The sequence below is a fragment of the Myxocyprinus asiaticus genome, chromosome 45, assembly GCF_019703515.2.
Source record: "Myxocyprinus asiaticus isolate MX2 ecotype Aquarium Trade chromosome 45, UBuf_Myxa_2, whole genome shotgun sequence".
In the NCBI taxonomy this organism is placed as follows: domain Eukaryota; kingdom Metazoa; phylum Chordata; class Actinopteri; order Cypriniformes; family Catostomidae; genus Myxocyprinus; species Myxocyprinus asiaticus.
This window is the reverse complement of record NC_059388.1, coordinates 523215-551053: the sequence shown is the minus strand read 5'-3', so window position 1 is coordinate 551053 and position 27839 is coordinate 523215. Positions and strand designations below refer to the sequence as shown.

The 27839-nt window shown below is 39.7% G+C and overlaps 2 protein-coding genes across 7 annotated transcripts in view; one reads left to right on the top strand and one right to left on the bottom strand.

The window, feature by feature from the left end:
- Positions 1 to 422: 422 nt before the first annotated feature.
- The window catches only part of LOC127435309 (ubiquitin carboxyl-terminal hydrolase 15-like), a 277517-nt gene continuing 250100 nt past the window's right edge, over positions 423 to 27839 (bottom strand). Inside the window, exon 12 of the mRNA XM_051688689.1 lies at positions 423 to 623. Coding sequence (XP_051544649.1) covers positions 588 to 623 — 36 coding nt within the window. The 3' untranslated portion in view covers positions 423 to 587. The remainder of the gene's footprint in view (positions 624 to 27839) is intronic.
- The window catches only part of LOC127435339 (rab-3A-interacting protein-like), a 39924-nt gene continuing 26630 nt past the window's right edge, over positions 14546 to 27839 (top strand). For 3 of the 6 annotated variants that reach the window (XM_051688761.1, XM_051688758.1, XM_051688756.1), the window contains exons 1-3: positions 14546 to 14754; positions 26834 to 27090; positions 27611 to 27788. In XM_051688761.1, the coding sequence (XP_051544721.1) occupies positions 26861 to 27090; positions 27611 to 27788 (408 nt within the window). In that variant the 5' untranslated portion in view covers positions 14546 to 14754; positions 26834 to 26860. Of the gene's footprint in view, positions 14755 to 26255; positions 26320 to 26833; positions 27091 to 27610; positions 27789 to 27839 lie in introns of those variants that run through there. The other 3 variants (XM_051688760.1, XM_051688759.1, XM_051688757.1) reach the window with 2 other exon arrangements.

Below are 27839 nucleotides of genomic sequence, written 5' to 3'. Positions count from 1 at the left end.
TTTATGTTCGTTTCGAGGGAAATAACACCGCCCTCGCGGTGAGAGCTCTCGCGGCTGAAGCTACAGAGGTTAGTTCACTCTCTGTCTCTGTAGCGGATGTAACCCGATCCTTCCGACGGGTGAATATCCGCAAAGCCGCGGGCCCAGATGGCATTCCGGGCCGCGTCATCAGAGTGTGCGCGAACCAGCTGGCTGGTGTTTTTACGGACATTTTCAACCTTTCCCTCTCTTTGTCTGTAGTCCCCACATGCTTTAAAACATCCACCATTGTGCCTGTACCAAAACAATCAAAAATAACTTGTTTAAATGACTGGCGTCCTGTTGCTCTGACCCCCATCATCAGCAAATGTTTTGAGAGACTAATCAGAGATTACATCTGCTCTGTATTGCCACTCAATCTTGACCCGTTGCAGTTTGCTTACCGCAACAACCGCTCCACTGATGATGCCATTGCATCTACAATACACACTGCTCTCTCCCACCTGGAAAAAAAGAACACTTATGTGAGAATGCTGTTTGTAGACTACAGCTCAGCATTCAACACCATAGTGCCCTCCAAGCTAGATGAGAAACTCCGGGCTCTGGGCTTAAACAGCTCGCTGTGCAGCTGGATCCTGGACTTCCTGTCAAGCAGACGCCAGGTGGTTAGAATAGCAGCAACATCTCCTCATCACTAACCCTCAACATTGGAGCCCCGCAGGGCTGTGTTCTCAGCCCACTACTGTATTCCTTGTACACACATGACTGTGTGGCAACACATAGCTCCAATGCCATCATTAAGTTTGCTGATGACATGACGGTGGTAGGTCTGATCACTGACAATGATGAAACAGCCTACAGAGAGGAGGTGCACACCCTGACACACTGGTGTCAGGAGCACAACCTCTCCCTCAATGTCAGTAAGACAAAGGAGCTTGTGGTGGACTTCAGAAGAAAAGACAGAGAACACAGTCCCATCACCATCAATGGAGCACCAGTGGAGAGAGTCAGCAGCTTCAAGTTCCTGGGTGTCCACATCACTGAGGAACTCACATGGTCCGTCCACACTGAAGTCGTTGTGAAGAAGGCTCATCAGCGCCTCTTCTTCCTGAGACGGCTGAGGAAGTTTGGAATGAATCGCCACATCCTCACACGGTTCTACACCTGCACTGTGGAGAGCATCCTGACTGGCTGTATCTCCGCCTGGTACGGCAATAGCACTGCCCACAACCGCAAAGCACTGCAAAGGGTGGTGTGAAATGCCAGACACATCATCGGAGGTGAGCTTCCCTCCCTCCAGGAAATATATACAAGGCGGTGTGTGAAAAAAGCTCGGAGGATCATCAGAGACTCCAGCCACCCGAGCCATGGGCTGTTCTCACTGCTACCATCAGGTAGGCGGTATCGCAGCATCAGGACCCGCACCAGCCGACTCCATGATAGCTTCTTCCCCCAAGCAATCAGACTTCTGAACTCTTGATCTCCCATGATCAAAATACATCAGCACTGCACTTTATTACCCTTACTCTTATATCTCACACCGGACTGTCATAAATTATATTATTATTATATTATATTCTCTCTTAACAACTGACTATCAACCGACAGCCTGAATGTCAATACAGTACAATACTGTACATTCTATATATATATATATATATATATATATATATATATATATATATACTTTTTTTAATATATTTTATTTTTATTGAATAATGTGTATCTATATAGCAAAAAAAAAAAAAAAAAGAGAATTGTTTACTGTACAGTGTATGTTATTATTTGTATATTGTTGAGTGTAATTATGTGTATAACAGATGTTTAAATTGTGTTGTGTTAATTTGATGTTATGGTAAACTGGCACTGTCTCATCACTGTCACGACTGCTATGTTGATTGGAACTGCACCCAAGAATTTCACACACCATTGCACTTGTGTATATGGCTGTGTGACAATAAAGTGATTTGATTTGATTTGATTTGATTTATTTTGACAGTGAACAGAGAAAAATGCAACATTAAAATAATTTGAAAACTATTGCTACAGAATTACAATGAAATTACAAGCCTAAATGACTTCTGTGCTCATATTAAAATCTTCTTAGGATATCTTAACACCTAATGCTTTGAATTACATATGTTAATTTAATTTAAAGCCATTTTAAGGATAAATAAAAATGTAAATGAAATCATTGCAATATAATCTTTAGATCTACATATTTTTTTTTAAATAAATAATTACATTAAATTATAGCAAAAATGTAAAATTAATCAGTTAGCAAAAGATTTACAATTACAATTAAAAATAGATAGATAGATAGATAGATTCTCTGAATAGAGAAATATCAAATGTTGCCATGGCGATTCACTAAATTAATGGCAAAAATAAGGAAACAGGAAGTGTTTCATATCTTCTGCATGCATTGTGTGATTTAGATCAAAATAGAGTTGTATGTTTTTTCTTGGGGGTTAATCACATAGATGTGGCTATTGTGGGTCATGGTCATAGCGCCACCAACTGTTAAACAGCAGGATGTGTGGCACTTACAACAGATTTTGAAATAGTCCACTTTTACCCAAACTGCTTCAAAATTGTTTAGACACTGCTAATGGAAATTTTGAAGGGATGCTTGATAGCTTTTATAGTGTTGTCATGGCAATGGATTAAATTACATGAAGTTGTAGTCAAACTGGAATGGTGGCATATATCTATTACACATTGTATGTTTAGGGTCCAAGTTTACATTAATGTTGAGTTGTTGCTGTGTGCATCATGCTTTGTTTTCCGAAAGCCACTGAGTGGAAATGGACCTGTCACCGCTGCTTGCAGCTATATTTATTATTATTATTATTATTATTATTATTATTTGTTTACAAATTATAACAATATTTAAATTTAATGGGTTCCAAAAAATTACTGTGAATGAAAAGTGAACATATCTTACAACTAAATTGAACAAAAAAAGAGATCTGAATCCTTTAAAGTCCAGATAAAAGTTGAAGGATTTTTGCAACAAAAAAACAAAAAACAAAAAAAAGACTTATTTTCTTAGAAGGGACTTAGACTGGAATTACTGTTAATTTTACTGCTACATTATTCAGTATACTAGGTAATAATGAAGTGTTTCTTAATAAGCTATATATTTATATTGAAATAATGTGCTGTTAGAGGTTTGTGTTTCTATACATATTACAGAGTACCCCCAATTAGTTCCACACAATGAGGTAAAAGATATTCTAAACTGATTATGAAAAAAACAACACTGATATCGGATCGGTTTCGGCCGATACTGAGATTTCAGATATCGGAATCGGAAGAGAGAAAGTGGTATCAGTGCATCCCTAACGCATACAGGATTATCAGGCATTACAATTGGAGGGAAAGATCATTGTATTTCTTTATATGCAGATGACATCATATTTTTCCTGACAAATGTAAAATGTAATATTCCCAACTTGATGAGATTAATTGAAAATTTTGGAGTTTTCTGGATATAAAATCAATAATTCCAAATCAGTATTAATGTTTCTTAATAAGGAAGAAAGACATAGTCCCATAGTCAATACTCCGTTTATGATAACTACTGAAGGATTCAGGTACTTGGGTGTCAAAATCACCCCTGACCTCAGTGAAATAATCCCAACAGATTATGACCCCCTGGTAGACAGAATAACTGAAGCATTGAATAGCTGGTCCAAATTTGCCTATATCCATGGTCGGACAAAGAAATATAATAAAAATGTCTATTCTACCCAAATTTTTATATTATTTTCAAGCACTCCCACTGCCACTACCATACATGTTTTACGACAAACGTAACAAATTATTTGGTCAGTTTATCTGGAATGACAGGAAGCTAGACTTCGGCTTAAACTATTTTATCTGCCTTAAGAGAGGGGAGGGCTTCAACTTCCCAATCTCAGATGGTATTATATGGCTGCCCGACTGACCTCAGCGTCATATTATTTCCATACAACAGCGCCCCCAGCCTGGGTAGGCATCGAACAAGAGTCCGTTCCAGATCTACCATTAAATCTGTATCTATACTCCTCGGATATTAAGTCATTGAAGAATTGCACAATAAATCCTTTTCTATTTTTGTAATTAACATTTTTTATTGATTCAAAGAGAAAACACAACAGAGAAAAACACAACATATACACACCGAATCAACATTTAACTTATAACACTCATTAACATCCCTCCCCAAACACCAACCCCACCCTACCCCAAAGAACACCCCTGTGGTCACGTAAAATAATACACACACACAAACAATAAAAAAAATAAAATAAATAAAATAAAATAAAATATATTATAAATATACATAGTTAAACTAAACATCTCCCTCCTCATCCCTTCCCCTAGAGTCCTTCAAAACTGCCAAATACCTACCCCACTTCCTGAAAAATAAGTCCTCCAGTCCCAGCCTTCCATCTATCATCTTATTATAAGCCGCCACCCTCCCCATCTCCGCACACCACTCCGGAAATAGCGGCGCTCCGTCTGACTTTCATCCCCTTAAAATAATTTGTCTAACGATCATCACGCCAGTCAGAACCCAATTTTTTATATATTTGTCACCCGAATTTATAACTTCCCCATTGCCCAAAATGCAAAGTCTAGGGCAAAGTAAAATCCGAGTGCCCAGAATGTCATGCAAATAATTCTGAATCTTTAACCAAAAATCTTGGATCTTAACGCATCCCCAAAAAACATGGGCTGTGTCTCCATCTTCTAATTGACATCGCCAGCAGGTGGGTGTGTCTTTAAGACCAAGCCTATATAATCTAGAGGGGGTTCAATAAAATCTTTGTAAAATCTTAAATTGCATAAGGCGAACCCTTGCATCTCTAGATGCAGACTTGACATTTTTCAGAATCTTAGTCCACACTCCATCTTCCAATACCAAATTCAAATCTTTCTCCCATAATTTCTTAATAGAAGTTAAAGCTCCATCCCCCATACTCTGAATTAACAGGGAGTAGTACACTGATGCCTCATGACCTTTTCCAAAAGCTGCAATCACCTCTCCCAAAGCATCTGCCTCCTCAGGGGGGTGTGTGCTACTCCCAAAAACAGTACAAAACAGGTGGCGCAATTGTAAATACCTATAAAACTGAGGTCTGGGGATCCCAAAATGTTGGACCAAGTTTTCAAACGATCTCAACACTCCACTTTCATATAGGTCACCGAGTGTAGCAACCCCCCTCACAATCCACTCCGGCCAGTAGAAAGGGGACTTGCCAATACATAATCTTGGGTTCTGCCATATGCTCGAGGCAACATTTAAATAAGTGTCCAATTTAAACAATCTGGACACTCTAGTCCATACCGAGTGTAAATGCGAAATAATGGAGTGTAACTTAACTTTTCCAATTAGTTTGATAGAGATGCTTTGTAATGGCGATATAGGGGCAAGAACTACCTGTTCAAAAACAAACCAGGGAGGGGCTTTCTCAGGTGGAAGTGACCAATGAGCCAAATGTCTGAGACTGAATGCATAGTAATGAAACAAAATCTTGGGTAGGCCTAGCCCACCTTTGTCAATCGGCCTATGTAACTTATTAAAATGCAATCTGGGACGTTTACCATTCCAAATGAAGGACTTCGCTATGCTATCGAATTGCTTGAAATAAGAGAGGGGGACATCTACAGGGAGAGATTGTAGCAGGTAGTAAAATTTTGGAATACAATTCATTTTAAAAACATTAACCTTTCCAATCATCGATAAATGTAATGAAGCCCACCTGCCCACATCGCTCGAAAATCTTTTTATTAAAGGGTCAAAATTGACACTAAATAAATCAGACAAATTTGCTGGGAATAAAATCCCCAAATACTTAATGCCCTGTTTGGGCCACTGGAAGGTGCCCGGCTGAAAAGCCGTTACTGGACAGTACGCTGTCGGAGACAAAGCTTCGGATTTAGACCAATTAACTTTGTATCCTGAGAACTTGGAAAAGGTATTAATAATTCTGTGGAGGCAAGGCATAGATCTAGTAGGTTCAAAGACAAATAATAAAATATCATCTGCGTAAAGCAGAAGCTTATGCGCCACACCTCCCGCCTCCACCCCTGGAAAATCATGTTCCTTTCTTATCGTGGCTGCTAATGGTTCCAGGGCAAGACAGAACAATAATGGGGAAAGAGGGCAGCCCTGCCGAGTGCCCTTATCCAGAGTAAAATAATCTGAAATTAATCCATTTGTTTGTTCCGCTGCTACAGGGTGTTTATAAAGTAACTTAATCCAACCAAATAAATGTACTCCCGAACCCATACATTTCCAAAATCTTAAAAAGATAATCCCATTCTACCATATCAAACACCTTTTTGGCATCAAGTGAGATGGCAGCGACCGGAGTCTGATCATTCGCCACTGACCACATAATATTGATGAGATGCCTGATGTTATCAGAAGAGCTGTGGCCCCGAACAAATCCCACCTGATCTATATGTATAAGAGATGTCATAGCTTTACTTAATCGGTTAGCCAAAATTTTTGCCAATATTTTTACATCTAGTTGGATCAGGGAGATTGGATGGTAACTTTTACACTCGCTTGGATCTTTGTCCTTTTTAAGAATCAGACTGATCTGGGCTTGTGTCATGGTTGGAGGAAGCTTTCCATTCTTTAATGATTCAGTATAAACTTCTAACAAAATTGGAGCCAGTTCTGTAGCATAGGATCTAAAACATTCAGCGGCAAAACCATCTGGCCCCAGAGCCTTGCCAGTAGGTAGGGACTTTATTACCTCATCAAGCTCCTCCAAGGTTATCTCAGAATCAAGAGAGTTTTTTTGCTCAATCGTCAGTTTAGGAAGTTCTAATGGTTCCACAAGGTTTCTAATATTTCATCAGTAGACGAAGATGTGGAACTATAAAAATCAATATAGAATTCTTTAAAGGCATTATTAATATCAATGGCTGAGGTAAAAAATTTCACCACCAGCAGATTTCACTGAGGGAATGATAGAAAGAGACTCTCTCTGCTTTATATATCTAGCCAAAAGCTTCCCTGCTTTGTTACCCAACTCAAAGTATGACTGTCTTGCCCTGAATAACCAAAACTCCACTTTCCGCAACAAAATAGCATTATATCTGTATTTCAATCTAGTCAATTCTCTGAGGCCATCAGCTGACATACGGCGCTTCAGCACTGCCTCGGCACTTTTAATATTTCCTTCCAACTCCACAAGTTCTTGTGCTTTGGATTTTTTGGTGAATGAGGCATACTGTATGATCCGACCCCTAAGAACCGCCTTAAGTGCCTCCCAAGCCACGCCCACAGAGGATACTGAGGACCAGTTGGTCTCCATATAAACATTAATTTCAGTCTTTAGCATTTGTTGGAAATCAGGATTTTGCAAAAGGGACACATTAAGGCGCCAACTATATGATTTCTTTTTCTCTGTATGTGGCAACATCTCTAAACTCACCTGGGCATGATCTGAGACTAAGAAATTTCCAATTGAGCAATCAACAACAGATGAAATGAGGGATTTGGATATAAAAAAAAATCTATTCTAGAATAAATCTTATGGACTGATGAAAAAAATGTATAGTCCCTACCAGATGGGTTCAAAAGTCTCCAAATATCCATAAGACCAAGATTTTTACACATCCTGTAAAGCGTCAATGTTGCTCTAGGGGGTTTACACACTTTTGCTTCACTATGTGATCAAGGACTGAGTCCATCAAAAGATTGAAGTCTCCTCCCAATATTATATCATGAGGGGTGCCAGCGGTTTGTAACATTCCTTCAAGATCTATAAAAAAGCCCTGATCATCAGCGTTAGATGCGTAAATATTAGCCAAAATCAACCTTTGCCCTTGAATTTCAGCTAACACAATAATGACGCTTCCTAATTTATCTTTAGTCTGTTTGAGACATTTGAATATTAGATGTTTATTAATCAGTATAATGACTCCCTTGCTCTTACTTGAGCCAGCACTAAAGAAAACATGTCCACCCCATATCTTCCCATACCTTTTCAGCTTCCTGCGGGGAGAGATGTGTTTCTTGAAGAAACACTATATCATATTTCTTACATTTAAGAAAAGTAATAACCTTCCTTCTTTTTATGGGGTGCCCCAACCCATTCACATTCCATGTGGAGAGAGATAGTACACTCATATTAACATTTGACATTTTGATATAGTAGAAAAAATAAATTGTGTGTGAAAAACAAAATTATACAGACCACATTCCCCATTAGTGAAACAATCAAACCCCGAACTTCCCCCCGAACAAAACAAACAGAAAAAAGAAAAATGTGTGCATTAACCGCACGCACGACAGCGCCAACCGGCAACAATCCCTCTAAACTCAAAAGGTCCGTGAACGCCCACGAGCCCCCACGACAACTTTGCCATCGGATTGCACAATTTTGCCTCACAAATTTGTGAGGCAAAATTACATAACAGAAAATACTTTGTAAAATAAGCCCAGCAAATAGGAAGAATGAACACAAAGAATGTGTAGATTCATTCACAGAACTGTCTCAAAGGTTGAGCTGTCTCAGCTGATATAAAACCGTTCAGATTCCTCGGACAGACAAACGAATGTTCAGTGAGCCGGCTGTTATGAGTTCAGCGGATGACGTGATCATTCCAGTGTCCCGTAAAAAAAAAACTCAACAAAGCAAACTACAGCCAGCAGGAGGAATAAGCACGAAGAATGAACAGATTAATCCACAGCTGTTCCAAAGGAGTGTTATTCAATAGAACAAGCTCCAGCCACAATAAATCCTTTTCTTAAAAACACAATCTCAGTATGGCATGCTGCACACAAACATGTAGGTGATATGCCTGAACTGTCTCAGTTTACTCCTATTTGGGGTAATGAACAGTTTACACCTGGTAAGAAAGATGAAGGATTTAAGTCATGAAATATAAAAGGTATTCGGAAAATGATGGATCTTTATGAAGATGGAGTTTTACTTTCTTTTGATCAATTATGCCAGAGATATCTAATGAAATAAAAAATATTTCTTTAAATATTTAAAGTTTAAAAGCTACATGTCACCTTTATCAAAATTAGAGGAAATAACACTTGGGAATTTAGAAGGGAAAGGACACGTATCTATATATTATAGCATAATGGTTAACTATAATACTGTATCAACACTAGGCAAATTAAATACTTTGAAAATGGATATACAAGAAGACATTGGCGAGGCAGATTGGAATGATGCTCATCTAAAAGCGCAAACACAGACAATAAATACAAGGTTTAAATTACTCCAATATAATTGGTTAATGAGAACATACATATGTCTGCTAATATTCCAGATGTGTGTACTAAATGTTTAGATGAGAAAGGTACCCTATATCACTGTCTTTGGGAATGTCCAAAGATCCAAAACCTCTGGAGGGAGGTTATTAAATGTCTGTCGGATATGTTTAACACCAAAGTCCCTTTGAATGTTAAACTTTGTGTTCTTGAAATATATCTGATGGACTTTATACAAACATCAAAACAGACTAAACTTCTGGACTTTGGACTCCTTCAAGCCAGGAGAGCTATTGCACTATGTTGGAAGAGTATGGACACTCCATCTTTGAAAATGTGAATAAGGGAGCTATCGGACTGTATAGGTCTGGAAAGACTAACTTCCATTGCTAAGGGCAAGCGGGAAGACTTTGTTCAGCTCTGGGAACCATACATGAAATGTAGGAAATGTAGGCTTTACCTGAAAAGAAATTGTAAATAATGTAGGGAATTGTTTATTTTATTTTTTGTTATCAATGCAAGTTGAGTGCGTGTATGGGGATATGTGTATTTGTGTAATGTACTTGTTTCAGTTCCTAAAATGTTGTATTGTTACTGTATGTTTCTTTTATGTGATGTTATAAAACAAGAAAATGACGATAAACATATTGTGGGAAAAATAAGCTTCACCAGCAAGGTTTAGTTTGTGAAAAGCATGGCTATGCTGGTAAACCAGCTAGACCAGCACCAAACCAGGACTAACCAGCATATACCAGCCTAGACCAGTATGGGAATTGCATGCTGGTTAAGCTGGTCTTTTCAGCAGGGCCCCCACTTGTTTTCTGATACCCCCTCTAGAAGTAAAGTACTGATGCATGACATAGATGTTGGAAATACTGTACACCTCAAGCAAAATGTACTATTACATACTTGGGTAAGCTGGTGGGCCAGTGTTCTGTTCACTGTGGATGCTAAAGTTCAAGCTATAAGGGATTTTCCAGCTCCAACTACCAAGCGTGAGCTTCGTCGTTTTCTGGGGATGGCCGGATAAGTTTCTGTAAAAATGTCTCTGTTACAGTTTCACCTCTTACAGACATCCTATGTGCCACCCAGAAGTTTGTTTAAACCCCTGAGTGTGATGGTGCTTTTGTGGCAATCATAAATTCAGTGAGTCTTTACAACATTTTGAGGTGTATCTTGGATCTAGCTCTGTTCACATTAGTCTACACTGATCACAACGCATTTGTATTTCTCCTTTGTATGCATAATGCTCCTTTTACGAACACTGCTGATGATTCAAATGGGCACAACAACAAGCATATGTGAGACAAGTGGGGCGGAGTTTAAAATGAAAAATTGTAAATAAACAAATGCTTCTTGCTGTTGAATTCTGTTTTTTTTTTTTTTTTAATGATAAAATATTAAGACATTAAAAATATTATTCTATGCTAAATTTAAGCAATGATAAGGATCATGGTGGATGGGGGCCAGCCTCGGAGGCACTACTGATAGGGATGTAGCAGTTTCACGATATACATAGATTTGAAAACAGACAGTTTTCATACCACTGACATCTTCTCGTTCATGGTACTGCATGAATTGTCAGGTATTTTTCTGAATCTTTCTAAAATCCAAATCTGTTTAATTAAGACAGAATCAGCTACATTTACAAAGCATTATATAAACTTGATCAAATAAATCTCTAAATTGCGAGTTCCTCATTTTACATTCAACCCTCACTCCATTTTAAAGGCAACATGCGTCACAACGCGGCGCAGCAGCAGCACAAAGACATGTTGAAGTCCCATGAGGCTCCATCAGTGTTGTCAGTTAAGTGCTTTAGGCATACAGGAAATGGACAGTGACACTGTAGTAGAAAATTGACAGTGCTGGAAAAAGCACCAATAAATAAACTGCAAATGAATAATCATTTATTTTTATCATTTAAAAATCTCTGTTCCCACGTCTATCTGTCAGTGGATTACCAGCTTCCTGACAGACAGGCAGCAGCTTGTGAGACAGGGGAAACTCACTTCCAGCACCTGAACAATCAGCACTGGTGCCCCCCATGGATGTGTGCTCTCCACTACTCTTCTCCCTCTACACCAACGACTGCATCGCCAAGGACTCCTCTGTCAAGCTCCTGAAGTTTGCAGATGACACCACTGTCATTGGCCTCATCCAAGATGACGATGAGTCTGCATACAGAAGGGAGGTTGAACAGCTGGCTGTCTGGTGCAGTCAAAACAACCTTGAGCTGAACACGCTCAAAACGGTGGAGATGATTGTGGACTTTAGGAGGAACACCCCAACACTGACCCCCCTCACCATTCTAAACAGCACTGTGGCAGCAGTGGAGTCATTCAGGTTCCTGGGCACTACCATCTCACAGGACCTGAAGTGGGAGACCCACATTGACTCCATTGTGAAAAAGGCCCAGCAGAGGTTGTACTTCCTTTGCCAGCTGAGGAAATTCAACCTGCCACAGGCGCTGCTGATACAGTTCTATTCAGCAGTCATTGAGTCAGTCCTCTGCACTTCAATAACTGTCTGGTTTGGTTCAGCTACGAAATCAGACATCAGAAGACTACAAAGGACAGATCGGACTGCTGAGAGGATTATCGGTTGCCCCCCCCCCCCTTCAAGAACTATACACTTCCAGAGTGTGGAAAAAGGCTGGAAAAATCACTCTGGACCCCACTCACCCTGCCCACTACCTTTTTGAACTGTTGCCTTCTGGCCGACGCTTCAGAGCTCTGAGAACCAGAACCGTCAGGCACAGGAACAGTTTTTTCCCTCAGACTATCCATCTCATGAACAGTTAAAACTGCCCCTTTGAGAAATAATTAATGTGCAATACACAGCTTAGTCTTTCTTATATTTATCCAACACATCCAACCTCTTCTGCCATTTCATTCCTCTGGGAAAAAAACAAACATTTGCACTGTACATAACAGATTGTATTAGATTTGCACTACCCATGTGTATGTGTGTATGTATGTGTGTGTATGTACGTATGTGTATAACTATTTTTTATTTTTTATTATTATCTATGTCTTGCTGCTGTTTTTGTATTGTTTTTGTATTGTTGTGTACTGGAAGCTCCTGTCACCAAGATAAATTCCTTGTATGTGTAAGCATGCTTGGCAATAAAGCTGATTCTGATTCTGATTTATTCTATTTATTCAATCATGCTGGTGGGTTAGATTGATAGTTTGAAATGTCCTGAAGCACAGGTGCCTCAACCCGCTCAGTCACCAATCTCACCTTTACAATCTACAACTGGACTGTCCTCAGGATCTGTATTTGCTTTAGGTACAACATATTGGTATGTATATTTCTTGGTTACTGGTTTCTTTAAAACACCACAAAGTATGCCCAGCTGGGTTGTAACTTTACCCCACTTAAGTGTTTGTACAGTCTCTTTAGACTCATAACCTCTTTGTCTTATTAAAGATTAGTTGTCACTATCCACAAAGAACTTCACTCTGTTGATCACCAGATCCTGACATTGTTTATCAAGCATATCTTCATGGGTAAGTTTAAAAAAGGGAGCTCTGCTCTGCATCCTCCAAACTTAAATGCTGCATATAGAAGATTGCTCTAACAGCTGCACCTTCGTCTCAGCGACAGTGAGAATGGAGCAGAACTGATAGTTCTTCACTGGACACCTTCCCTACAGCACATCCCGGAACCAGGTGAGTCTTCTCACAATAATTCCCTGACCCTGGCAGCCCATCTACAGCTTTTACCTCTGTAAGCATATGTAACAGATGGGACATATCCTGCACTTATCTACTCCAAGTATCTCAGCCTCATGCATCAGGGCATCGTAAGGCATTCTGGTACGTCTGTGTAGGATTCTCAGAGCTACAAAAGTTTCTCTGCTTATAGACATCAGCCACAACATTCGGCCCAGGGACTGTATGTCAATGTTAAAAGGGGCATTCTGCACAAGTTGAAGCCGAGAAACAGATGCTTGACCCGGCCCAAAATAAAGGACATTACAATAGTCCAAGTGTGAAATTATAAGAGCATGAATAAACTTCTCGAGGTCACCTACTGAAAGCATCAATTTGAGCTTTTTAATGGCTCTCAGATGAAAAAAAAAAAAAAAACATCTTTGCACAACAGCTTTGATCTGTCTATCAAACGTCATGGATGAGTCGAAGACTACACCCAAGTTTTTCACTTTTTGTTGCACAATACTAGCCCATGGCCCTAAACTAACATTTAAAATTGTACTACATTCAGTACGACCAAAAATAATGATTTCAGTTTCATTTCATTTAACTGGAGAAGCAGTAGGAAGTGTAATTGAGCTTCAAATCATGATTGTGCCTAGAGACTGCGATGCCAAGATGTCAAAAAGGAGTTATATTTTGGTCTGTTCTCACCCAAAACCAACTGGATCACTTCAGAAGACATGGATTAAATAACTGGAGTCTGATGGATTACTTTTATGCTGCAATTATGTGCTTTTTGGAGCTTCAACATTTTGCATTGTATGAACCTACAGAGCAGAGATATTCTTCTAAAAATCTTCATTTGTGTTCTGCAGAAGAAAGAACGTCATACACATCTTAGATGGCATGAGGATGAGTAAATGAGAGAATTTCATTTTTGGGTGAAATATTCCTTTAATCCGGCCATGGTCAAGACCTTTAAATCCACTTACCGTTTTTCTTTCATTATATTTGTATGTTTTTATGGGATTGTACAGCACTTTGGATAAACCTCTGTTGTTTTTATTTGTGCTTTATAAATAAAGATTGCCTTGATTACTGTCATTTCAAAATATTTTATGAGTGTAAGTTAATAAGTGTGTTTCAAAATGTAATCAGTTTCTTTAAAAGTATAAAGTGTGTATAAAAAATATAAAGTAGAATTATTTTTTTACATGAAAATTACTGTAATAAAATATATTGCTCGCTGCGCGCCGCTGCAGTTCACGATAATTATTTTCTTGAGTAATTCAACTGTTTGTGGTATGATCCAACTCCAAAGTGCTTTATTTTTATATATAATAAAAGCGCTTGCGTGAATCGGTCTGACCTTATCTGACAGGATAAAGTCTACTGATACAGTACGAGACGTTACAAATCCTACTATAGTAAAGGCTGTGCCTATGAATATTAATTATGGAACGTCATGTTTGCGCGTCAGGCCTATTTGATTGGCTGACAGACAGACGTTGATAGGCGGGCACTTAGACGTCTGACGAATCAACGAATCCTGCTATAGTCTTGTCTTCTGAAAATATCAACATAACCTACTTAATATTCATGAGCTATACATTCGCAATAGTAGGAATGGGATTTTCAGCAGCACAATCATGAAACAGGATGATGGCAACCGGCGGCGGTGTTGTGTCTTTGTCCGGCCCTGGTTACTGTCGCTAACCGAAGACTAGTTCATCATCAGAAACACATGCAGTATGAGAGGGGAATCGAAAACTGTATTCATACATGCGTTAAAGCATTAATATTGATTATATTTGTGTATTTCTTTTGTGGATTAGCGGGATATATGACAGACACACAATCACTAATGGACATGTGAGTATGCTTTACATTAGACAGCCATCTTGAGCTTAAAACAACAATTATTGCTTTTATTTATCGCATTAACACGAATTTCAGTGTATTATGACATTATGTTAATGAGGCGTTGATTAATTATTCACAAGGCGTTTCTATAGTATCAAACCAGCACTGCTCCAATAGATGGAGTGTGTTGATAGGGTAAATATAATAACATGACATCTTGTTTTCAGACATGCATTCACATATATGTGTATATAAATATAGCATGCATATAAATATTCATGATAATAACAAGTTTGTAACAGTATTCATTGAAATGTTCAGGCTTATGTGTAATGACTTCAGTATTATTAGCAGTTATAATGTATCTTGCTTGATGAAAATCTGCCTCTGTGTCCATCTGTAATGTATGTACTACACTATACTGTACTATACTATACAATACTATACTATACTGTACTGTATTGTACTGTATTGCACTGTCCTCAAGGGAGTTGATGAGGTTGATGGGTCCAGGCCCTCATTGCATGCTGTCTTAAATAAATGAGCTCTGCTTAGTGATCAGCCTGTGACGGGAGAAAACATTCGGGTCAGACTGACACCTGATCTGTCTCATGGTGACACTCATTGTTGCCTGTTGAAATGCCAGCTATTGCATCACCTACAGAAGCCTAATTCAGCTTGCTTCATAATTTTATATAGTCAAAGTAACCTGTCAGATGTGTTTTCATCAGCCAAGAATAACTCCTCAATGCATTGATAGAAACATTCAGACATTCTGCTAAATTAATGGAAAATGCTCTCAAATTAACAAGTGAGTGCATATTGTGAAAGTGACAAAAAACGATAATAAACTATTAAACTGACCTGATGAGTCAAGTGTCAGGGTAATATACTGTCAGTCAAATAAATAGTTAAACATCCATGTCAGTCAAAACCTGTATGAATTTCTTTCTTCTGTGGCAGACAAAAGTAGTTATTTCAACCAGATCTCATGAAAATAACGTGACTGAGATGACATTTTTACAAAATATTACACTGTTCATTACACGCATCGAGGCAGTTGAGAGGTGAAATGTCCACTGTGTGGCGCTAAATGTGAGTGAAATGTTCTCCCAAAATGAGTTTTTTTAAGGTTAATTCTCTATTGAGTTTTAAATAAACAAAACTGACCTCCCTACCCTAAACCTTAAACCTAAACCTAACCGATAGGAAAAGCAAATGTCATTTTATGGTGCTTTTATTACACATTTGGCTCACGTTTTGACTTGCATGTCTCTTACATTTGCCTTCAGGACTCATACCCCGATCCTTTACAGCTCAAGTGCAACGCTCTATCAGTTGAGCTACCATTATTCATAGCAGAGTGTCCAAGCTGCTCTTTTACACTGAAAGTGAATGGTGACCACAGCTGTCAAGCAACATTTTTAAGATTTTCTGTGAATTATATATGGTGTTCCTCATACAAAGTTATCAAATGGTTTCAACTTAAAAAGCACATGAGCTGTATGAACTAGTTTTATGATACTTTAATAGTGTTATTTTTTTGTTTTGCTGGAGCTTGACAGCCCCAGTCCTCATTCACATTCATTGTACGGAAGACAACAGCACAAACATTCTCCTGAACTTTTCCTGTTGTGTTCCATGGAGGAAGTCAACAAAAAATAGCAGTTCACAGTAGGCCTGGCTGATAAAATGTTATCGATATTTATCGAAAAAAATAAATCCTCAACAACGATGATAAACTTTTGAGTAATTTTCAGTATTGAGCCTATGTTCTACATCTACACTACCATTCAAAAGTTTGGGGTCACTTGCCTGAAATGTTTCTCATGATCTTAAAAACTGTCACGATTCACTGTTGTTTGTCTTGTGTTTTGCCCTGTCATCTGTTCCCCCTGGACTACACTTCCCATAATCCCCTGCCATGATCACTTCCAGCTGTTCCCTATTGTTCTCACCTGTGTGTCATTTACCTCGTTTATTCTTGTATATATATTGCCCTGATGTCTATGTAACCTTTGTCAGTTGTTATGTGTTTTGACCTCCTGTTTATTGACCAGTTCCAATCATTGATGTTTCCTTTGTTCCTGTGTTTACCCCGTTATTTTGTACTTTGTTTATGTATTTATTATTAAAGTTTGCCGTACTTAGATTCCGCTCTCGTGACCTCCTTCCTTCATTACAGAACAACTTACCGCAAAAAATGGATCTAGCGGCATACTTCACGCAACTGAGCCAGGAGGACTTATCTATAAGGGAGTACTCTCATTTCTTCTCCACCATTGCCGCCCACACAGGATTTGATGATGAAACCCTGAAATCCATTTACAGAATCGGACTCCCAACACGCCGGTGGAGGGAACTGCCAGAGACTGGAGACTACACGTGGGAGGAATATATAAGGCTAATCTTAAGGACACTCGCTTCAGAGGATCCTCCTCTCTCAAACCCGGTTCCGGTTTCCGAGTCTTCCACGCCTGAGTCTGCTCCATACCATGTCACAGCCACGCCTGAGTCTGCTCCATACCATGTCACAGCCACGCCTCAGCCTGCTCCATGCCATGTCACAGCCACGCCTCAGCCTGCTCCATGCCATGTCACAGCCACGCCTAAGCCTGCTCCATGCCATGTCACAGCCACGCCTCAGCCTGCTCCATGCCATGTCACAGCCACGCCTCAGCCTGCTCCATGCCATGTCACTGCCACGCCTCAGCCTGCTCCATGCCATGTCACAGCCACGCCTCAGCCTGCTCCATGCCATGTCACAGCCACGCCTCAGCCTGCTCCATGCCATGTCACAGCCACGCCTCAGCCTGCTCCATACCATGTCACAGCCAAACCTCAGCCTACTCCATGCCATGTCACATACACATCTGAGTCAGCTCCATGCCATGTCGCAGTCCAGCCTTCTGTGACTCATTGCTTCAAGAATTCCGCGGCCCCTGTCTCGAAGCCCTTCATGGCCCTTATCTCCAAGTTGAATTATTCACCACTGATATCGGTGCGTAGGGCCACGAAGACCCTTCCCCACAAACTGTCAGAGCCCACACCTGCCACGGCCAACGAGCAAACGCCCACGCCTGCCACGGCCAACGAGCCAACGCCCACGCCCACCACAGCCAACGAGCTGGAAGCTTCGTCCGTCCCAGAGCCAGCATTGTCAGCCTCATCCAACGTCCGTCCCAGAGCCAGCGTTGCCAGCCTCGTCCATCCCAGAGCCAGCATTACCTACGTCGGCCTCCCGGAGGAGGAGAAGAAAGACTTCCGTTTCCAAGTCTCAGCCTATGTTCATGACCACAGAGGTTGTCTCCGAGTCTCTGCCCATGTACACGACCACGGAGGTCATTTCCAAGTCTCAGCTCATGTTCACGACCACTGAGGTCATTTCCCAGTCATCCTGGACTCTTAGCCTCGAGCCTCCCATGGCTCTGCCTTCCACGGCTTCGCCCCTCGGGCCTCCTACGGCTCCGCCTTCCACAGCTTCGCCCCTCGAGACATCCGCGGCTCCCCCTGCCTCGGCTTCGCCCCTTGAGCCTCCTACGGCTCCGCCTACCACGGCTCCGCCCTCAGAGTCTTCCACGGCTCCAGTCTCTACCCTGAGGTGGTCTTCTGGGTCTCCTGGCCATCCGTTTGATATACTCTGGTCTCCTGGGTCTTCTGGCCATCCACCTGATCTGCTCTGATCTTCTGAGTCTCCTAGCCACCCACCTGATCTGCTCTGGTCTCCCTGGTCTCATGGCCGTCCGCCTGATCTACTCTGGTCTTCTGGGTCTCTCGGCTGTCCGCCTGATCTGTCTGGTCTCCTTGATTTCTCGGCCATCTGCCCGATCTGCTCTGGTCTCCCTGGTCTTCCGGCCCTTCACCTGGTCCGCACTGGTCTCTTTGGTCTCCAGATTGATCTTGGCCCTGCCTCCCTTACCAGCCTTCCTTGGGCGTCAGGAGCCGCCCATTAGAAGGGGGGCTATGTCACGATTCACTGTTGTTTGCCTTGTGTTGTGCCCTGTCATCTGTTTCCCCTGGACTACACTTCCCATAATCCCCTGCCCTGATCACTTCCAGCTGTTCCCTATTGTTCTCACCTGTGTATCATTTACCTTGTTTATTCTTGTATATATATTGCCCTGATGTCTATGTAACCTTTGTCAGTTGTTATATGTATATGGGTTTTGACCTCCTGTTTATTGACCAGTTCCAATCGTTGATGTTTCCTTTGTTCCTGTGTTCTCTCCTCGTGGATGTTTTCTTTGTTCCTGTGTTTACCCCATTATTTTGTACTTTGTTTATTTATTAAAGTTTGCCGCACTTAGATTCCGCTCTCATGACCTCCTTCCTTCATTACAAAAACCTTTTGATCTGAAGGCATATGCTTAAATGTTTGAAATTAGTTTTGTAGGCAAAAATATAATTGTGCCAACATATTAATTTATTTAATTACAAAAATAAATTTTATTTAAAAAAAGAAAAAGATTTTGAAATGGATGACTTGGACCGAATAATTAAAGCAGCCACTAAGTGCCCAGCATATAGACGGGAACTCCTTCAATACTGTTTAAAAAGCATCCCAGGGTGATACCTCAAGAAGTTGGTTGAGAAAATGTCAAGAGTACATGTCTGCAAATTCTAGGCAAAGGGTGACTACTTTGAAGATGCTAAAATATAACACAGTTTTGATTTATTTTGGATTTTGTTTAGTCACAACATAATTCCCATATTTCCATTTCTATTATTCCATAGTTGTGATGACTTTACTATTATTCTAAAATGTTAAAAAAATAAAAATAAAATAAAGAATGAGTAAGTGACCCTAAACTTTTGAACGGTAGTGTACGTCATGATCAGATCAGGTACGTCTCGCTAAAAACGCAATCAGTTCCGCTAAGTTTTACACACAACTAACTGAATCACAGCCATTAAATTAGCCAGTTAGGAAGAATTAGCTGGCTAGTAGCTACAAATAGTATGTCATATAAACCGGTAATGAGGCTAGGTAGCCGCTAGCTAGCTATCCAGCTAATATGAAATAGTTGTGTAATGAACAGCTATTGACTGAGCACAACAGCAACTACAACATCAACACCATTACTTTTTTTTTAATGTATTATTTAAACATTTTTTCATGGTCCATAGCACTATTACAGGCACTCTTCGTCTTCTTGTGATGTTTATTGGCGGTTGACAGTCCATCTTATAATGCATTCCCACCACCTACTGAGCTGGAATATGGAGCATCACAAGAAAGTCTTCAGTGGAGACAAAAGTCTGCTGAAGATGATGAAATTGGCTAAAATGAATCAACCCGAGACCTTATGTTTGATTAAAACCTAAACTGAGTATACTTTAAAGCTAAAAAACATGTGGAATGTATTTCCTCCTCCATTAATGGTATGAAATGTATATTGTGATAAATATCAATATCAATCGATATGAAAAAAAAAAAAAAAATGATAATATTTTTGGCCATATCGCCCAGCCCTAGATCACAGCTAATTTTTCTTTGTAATGTGACGTATTTCGGATTGAAACAGGATAGTCAATGAGAAAAATGTAGGACAGGACTTGATCCATCAGGAACTGATTGACAGGTGGTTGAAAAATAAAGAGGGTTTGATGACATCAGTCGAAAAGGAAAGCTGTTTCAGAGATGGAGCAAGTTATTACCATTTTATGAAAGATTATAAAGACACATTTATTTTTTTCATTGGAATAACATGCACTGATGATGCATTCACAATAAGACCAGAAACATGTATTAATAGAGTAAATAGAGTTCATTTTTACTTCATGTTGACTTTAAGGATATGGTGCTAATAAAATTGTGAAATGCAGTAAATCCTGTTACATCTAGTTATAATGAGATAATACAGGTGTGTTATGTTATGTGAGCAGGAGTGGCACTGATAAGACTTTATAGATCAGTCCTGAAGGAGATGAATGTAGAAGTCAAAATAAACCGCTGATTGTGCTGTTGTGATATTGAGTCAGTGTGTACTGTTGTCGATAGGTGAGGGAAATTAAATGACATGCAGACCTGGACAGACAGACTCACTGGTAGTACAGTTTTACAGCTACTGTGGCACCAGATAGTATTGGACACTATGTTAAGACAACCGTTATGATGCCAATCACAGCTGTGCCGATTTTCAGAACTCCAGCATAAATGTGAATTTGATATTGCTTAAATATCTTTAGGTAGACATTCAACGACTTTGTCTTTTATCCGTATTGCTACCATTCACACATCAGCACCAAAATGCCATTAAATCTGATGTCATTTGGCGGAGGTTACCTTTAAATAGCTGCCCCAAAGGAGGATAGTTATTTCGTCACAAGAACATCTCTAAAAGGACTTCCACATGACTCTAGTCAGCGTTGCCAAATACATGAACTCTATGGAGTGAAGCATCGAAGTATAGGCCTTTGGGGAATAATAATGGGCGCTTCCCAATCTGTCTTCAATCCAGGATGGGCATTTCTAAACTATCCAATGAAAGTTGGGAATCTCAATGTAATAATCAGTGGCCGTTAATAAACCAGGATAAGCATCAGTAAACTATCCAATGAAAGTTGGGAATCTCAATGTAGTAGTTGAAAAACGCCCATCCTGGTTTGAAAATGGCCACTGATTGGAAAGCACCCATTTTTGTTCTGCAGAGACACAAGTCTTGAAGCATTAGCTTCAGCACTGGCCCTTGCACCCAAAGCAGGGGCGGTTCTAGGATGTGATCTTTGGGGGGTATTTTAATCTTAAGGGTGGGTAACTGTTTATCTCTTTGTCAGACCGGGAGGTGCTCCTCCTTGATAATTTCGCTTGGGTTGGTCCCCCTTGATCATGTTTTAGCATTGGTCCGGGGGTGTGTCAGAAGTTTCAGTGGAGTACAAAGAAAATCTAGGGGGGAATGACCTCCCCTTAGACCCGGTTATGACCCAAAGTAAAAAACTATTTCAACCCGTTGCCGCTGAACTTTCGAGAGCCAGTGATAACCAGACAATTCCAAAAATGAATCAGTACATGGGTGCTGCCAGCGCTACAATCAAAACAAGATGTTCTCTGCAGTGATTTTCATGTGGAGATCAAAGTGTGAGACACAAAAAAATGGCTCTTTGCTGAACTAGGGTCTCTTTTTCATGACAACATACATCAATCACTATGTCAGTGTGTTACTGCATGATATTAAAGCACAACAAAGTCAGAAAAGACAAAGAAAGCGCAGAAAAAATGTGCACTGTTTCTACCAGATGCAGATGAAATTTAATCTAAGCACAAACTCAACATGTCAAGCAGAATTATCCATTATCAGCTGTTCGTACTTCTCATCTGTGTTGATATCAGAGACACTGAAGATCCGTTTTTTTTATTTTTTATTTTTTTATGTATGTATCTGCTTTTTTTAAATGTTCCAATCGGATGGTTATTTCCTTTTAAAGCTGCAAACCTAACCTGCAAAGTTTAACCTTAGGCTAAAACCTCTTGTTTTAACAGCGGTTGACTGACAGATGAGGGGTGGTGCTTCACAGGACGGATTAGTGTTTACACCTCAAATGCGATGTGGTCACATGTGTTTTTGTCCACATTCATATGTGGGTTTTAGTGATCCAATCGCAAAATGTTTTAGGCCCCATTTAGACCTGTATTCAGGGCTGACCACAAGTGTTTGGATAACCCAAAACGCATCTTAATTCCAGGTGGAAACGAGGTCTTTGACAGCAGACTTCTGATCTCAGAGCATCATGACCTCATACACACTCAAACCGTTACTCTTACGGCTTTGTTCATAGCATCAATTCTGTATTAATTTTTCCAGCAATGTTACAACTCCATATGATGGGAAATTGTCTGAGATGATTTATGGGCATTTCAACAAGGGGTCCTGTTCACACATGACCTCTAAACAGTAAAATGCCTTTAAATTATCGAAAACCGCTGTATGTGAGCAAGCGTCTTGTGACATTAGCTATAGGCTAGTTTAGACAAGAGATTAGGCATATTGTCTGTCTGTGTCCCAGTGATAAACTCCTGTATTGTGTAGTTCAGCACATGATGTTAAATGTTAGTGATTGTGTTCATATGACTCCAGTTATTCTAGATGAACAAGTGAGTTTAAGGTCAGTTTTGCTGTAGGAATTACAGAGCGTTTATGTACACAATATAGTGATCTAATCAGCACATATTTCACTCTCAGGAGGATTTTTTAAAAGCCTTTTTTAACTGTTATTGGGATAATTTCTGATTATTATTGGGATTTTGGTTGTACAATAAACTGCATCTGGGATTAAGCCTAATTCATATGAGACTGCTGTTGAATTAATTACTGTGCCTGTCAGAAAGACTAAGGATAAACTGGTTATTGGCTTTTCCCACCAGCTTAGTTATCAGTATTGGCAAAATCCACAATTGGTCGACCTCTAGTGTACACAATAATAGACAGCCAGTGACGACAACAGATTGATGTGCTGGGGTGTGTTCTCGTCCCAGTAAGACTTGTTTCGATTCGTTTATGAGTCCAGCAGAACATCCAGCTAGCAAAACATTAATCCATTTAAGAGGTTATAATGCACTCTGCTAGCTTCTACTAATCTAGAGTTCTGGCAAACATGCTGCACATTTGCCAATCATTATTTTCACATGCAAATTAGGTTTGTGCCACAGGTTTGCCATAGAAGTGTTTGGCAGTATTGGCACAGTGTCCATTGTTGTCTAAAGTTAGCTGCAGGTTTATCACTACTGCTGAAGTGCTGCAAATTTCTGCCAATAACTTGCAACAGATCGCAAAACTCAATAACGAATTTTGTAAGGGTTATTTTCCACCGGTGAAAGTAAACGACTGGGCAGGTTTGAGTCGCACGCTGCCTGGACTCAATATTTTATGAGCCTCTCAGATATCTGTTGAGTTTATTACTGAGTTCACAAGCACGAGTAGTTTGACCCGAAAGCAGAACATGAGTAAAATATACATGTGTGTTTCTGCATATGTGTGCTGTGTCTGGACATATCATCATTGATACATTCGTGTGATAACTGGTTGTGTTAATGTGATAAAGCCTGGCATGCAGTGTATGTTATTAGGGGCCAAGCACAATAGTTCGAAAGCACCTACTGTATTGTATCTTTTAGTGTTATTTTTATTCTTCTTCTTCTAATCTTGATGTCTATGGCAGGCCATAGAACAGTACATAGGAAAGTTAAATTTGGCACACTGATAGAGGACACTCTCAAATGTAAGTAAACCAAATTTGTGGTCTCTAACTCAAACCCTTTAGCGCCACCAACTGTTCAAAGTTGCACACATGTTTCAGCCTATACCTTTTGGGCCGTAAGGCCTAGAAACAAAATGATTTTTTTTCTGATTCTTTGGCTCACGTTGAGTCCCAATGAATTGCATAATTTCAAAACTCCACCCACTAGATTTTCTGCCATTTTGAATTTTCTCCTTTAACACCTCCTAGGCCATAAGTCCGATTTGCATAAAATATTTTTGATAGACCAAACGGTTCTCAATTAACGCATCAACAAATTCTGAGGCTGTATCTCGGCAACCCTTTGGTGTATTGACATGAAACTGTGTCATTTTCATCACACCCTGAACGCACCATATAAAATTTGGTTTTTGCCACCTATTGGTAATATAAGCAATTGTACTTACGTTTTTTTATACCGCTTTTCTTGAAATCATTATTTGGAATAATGTACAGATTTTGCTCTTATGGAAAGAAAATGGTACTTTTATTCACCAAAGTGTCATTCAACTGATCACAATGTATAGTCAGGACATTAATAACATGAAAAATTACTATTACAATTTGAAAAAAATGTTCAGAACTTCTTAAACTACTTCAAAGAGTTCTCATCAAAATATCCTCCACGTGCAGCAATGACAGCTTTGCAGATCCTTGTTATTCTAGCTGTCAGTTTGTCCAGATACTCAGGTGACATTTCACCCCACACTTCCTGTAGCACTTGCCATAGATGTGACTGTCTTGTCAGGCACTTCTCACGCACCTTACAGTCTAGCTGATCCCACAAAAACTCAGTGGGGTTAAGATCCATAACACTTTTCCAATTATCTGTTGTCCAATGTCTGTTTCCTTTTCTTTTTGTTTTTCTGTTTCAAAAGTGCCTTTTTCTTTGCAATTCTTCCCATAAGGCCTGCACCCCTGAGTCTTCTCTTTACTGTTGTACATGAAACTGGTGTTGAGCGGGTAGAATTCAATGAAGCTGTCAGCTGAGGACATGTGAGGTGTCTATTTCTCAAACTAGAGACTCTGATGTACTTATCCTCTTGTTTAGTTGTACATCTGGTCTTCCACATCTCTTTCTGTCCTTGTTAGAGCCAGTTGTCCTTTGTCTTTGAAGACTGTAGTGTACACCTTTGTATGAAATCTTCAGTTTTTTGGCCATTTCAAGTATTGTATAGCCTTCATTCCTCAAAACAACGACTGACTGACGAGTTTCTAGAGAAAGCTGTTTCTTTTGTGCCATTTTTGACCTAATATTGACCTTAAGACATGCCAGTCTATTGCATACTGTGGCAACTCAAAAACAAACACAAACACGATGTTAAGCTTCATTTAATGAACCAAATAACTTTCAACTGTGTTTAATATAATGGCAAGTGATTTTCTGTTCCAAATGATCAATTTATCATGATTACTCAAGGATAAGGTGTTGGAGTGATGGCTGCTGTCTAGATTTGATCATAAATGACTTTTTTCAAATAGTGATGGTGCTGTTTTTTACATCAGTAATGTCCTGACTATACCTTGTGATCAGCTGAATGCCACGTTGGTGAATTAAAGTACCAATTTCCAAAACAGCAAAATCTGTACATTATTCCAAATTTTTTGGCCGCCAATGTAAGACAATGCTTGCTTATTACACATGCATCAATACTGATACTGTGCCACATGATGTATTTGCAATTTTGGTTATGTAAGAATTGCCAGTAGCAGGTTTTTTTAAGATGAACTGTGTCTGTGGTGTCAATTCAGTGGTACAGTTTTACACAGAGCTGTTAAGGTGGCAATGGTGAGTAAATAAGCACTCTCCTAGCATTTCAGGAAAGCTCTGTTTTTGGTCTGCTATCTGCACAGATAGGTGTGTAATTCACTGTCAAATCAGGCAGGGCTGCGATAGTTTCAGGCCAGTTTGTGGAACTGTCGTTCTCAATCACATCTCCTCCAAGAGATACTCTTCATCTATTATCTTTTGGAAGCATTTCTAAATGCATAAAATTTGAATTCTGAGTAACCTGCACTGCTTGTTGTCTTTTATCATGATTTATGCATTTCTAATTTTATGCAAGTGTGATCAAAATGTATTAACTTACAGCATGCATGAACATGCATTTGCAAAGCTCTGTGATATGAAGTTTGTTAGACTTTTGTTTAGTTTTGCTCTTTACTCTCTGTGTTCATTTACAATCCGCTCCACTACTGCTTGCAATATGTTAGAGCTTAGTTTTTCATTAATTTGTGATGTTTTTCTTTGTCAGGTGAATCAAACACTGTTTATGACGTTGGAGCTTCATTCAGTGCTGATATATGTTCTCAAGCTTTAAACATCATGTCATCAGAATGGTATGATAGTTTGAAGATGATATTTCACCGCAAAACAAAGGAGATGTTTTAGTGAATCCATCTTTTCAATATAATGGCAGTTAATAGTGACTCACTTTAAACCTTAAAAAGGACCCAAAAGTAGTTTGTGTGACTTGTTTGTCATAATCCAAGTCTTCTAAAACAATGCAATATTAGTGAAAATCTTAATGTATGCATTCATGAGCACTACGAGAGAAGCTTGTTCACAGCGGCACATGTGTTCACATGAGAACTTGTGTTGTTTTTAGCAATAAACGCTTCTCTCAAGTGTGTCTTGTGTGCACACCCCTTAAGAAAAGTATTATTGATTGGTGATTGGTGTCTGGTGGGAACAGCCTTTCTTAAGGCCAACTAGTGGACTAATTGTTTAGACAACCCACCGACTGGAAATTATGTCGTTTTGCACATCCTTAATCCTAACATAATGATACAGTCATATACATTAGCCTGTGTTGTTTCTATTTAACTGTATGTTTTCGTTACCTTTTCACAGATAGATATATGAATATATTTAGCAGCGATGGCCAGTGAACCGCTCGAAGGTTTTCATGAGGTGAATCTGGCATCACCCACAACTCCAGATCTTCATGGCATTTCTGAGCTGACTCTACCGAAGCACAACGCTCCACCCAGCGCACTGTATCGCACACACTCCCTGACCTCCAACGCTCTGACAGCTGACCAGCTGCCCACACAGCCGGTGTACTCCACCCCACGACATCTGACCTCAGACGACACACACAACAGCAGGTTTGTGACAACACTTTCATCTTTACATCAGTTGATGCATTAGTTCTCACGAACTAACAATGAACAACAGCATTTATTAATATTGGTTAATGCTAATTTATAAAGACGCTACTTTTCATTGTTACTTTATGCTAGTTCATAATGTATTATCGACAAAACTTTAAATGTTAGAAACGTATGGTTGATATTTTTATGGAATTGCCCCTAAATGACCTGACGGACGTCTCTACACCAATACCAACATTTGGAATATGATTGCTGGTTTGTTTGTAAAATCATAATCTCTGGGTTGTCTCCTGCCTCAGTGCAAGATGTCGCTTTCAACTTTCAAACCAAACCTACACTCTTGCTCTGTATAAACAAACGCTTTTGCATTTTAATCAAATTCCGTGATGTTGATTCACTAATGAAAGATCTTTGCTTGGTTAACAAACTCACAGTAAAAATGGATGGATAGTGTTTCTGTGATTTGCGTCCTAGTAAGTATGATGGAATTGACATCACATGTTTGTGTTGACAGTGGACATGATCCTGCGGTTAGTGTGGACGGGGTGAACGGTGGTGTCCTGTCATGTGATGCAAATGATGTTCTGAGCGTGAGCACTGACAGTCTGTCACGTCTCAGAAGTCCATCAGTAATGGAAGTCAGAGAGAAGGGCTATGAGAAACTGAAGGAGGAGCTCACCAAAGCACAACAGGTGAGACAATAAACATAAACAACCAAATCACATTGAACCGCTCATTCAAGT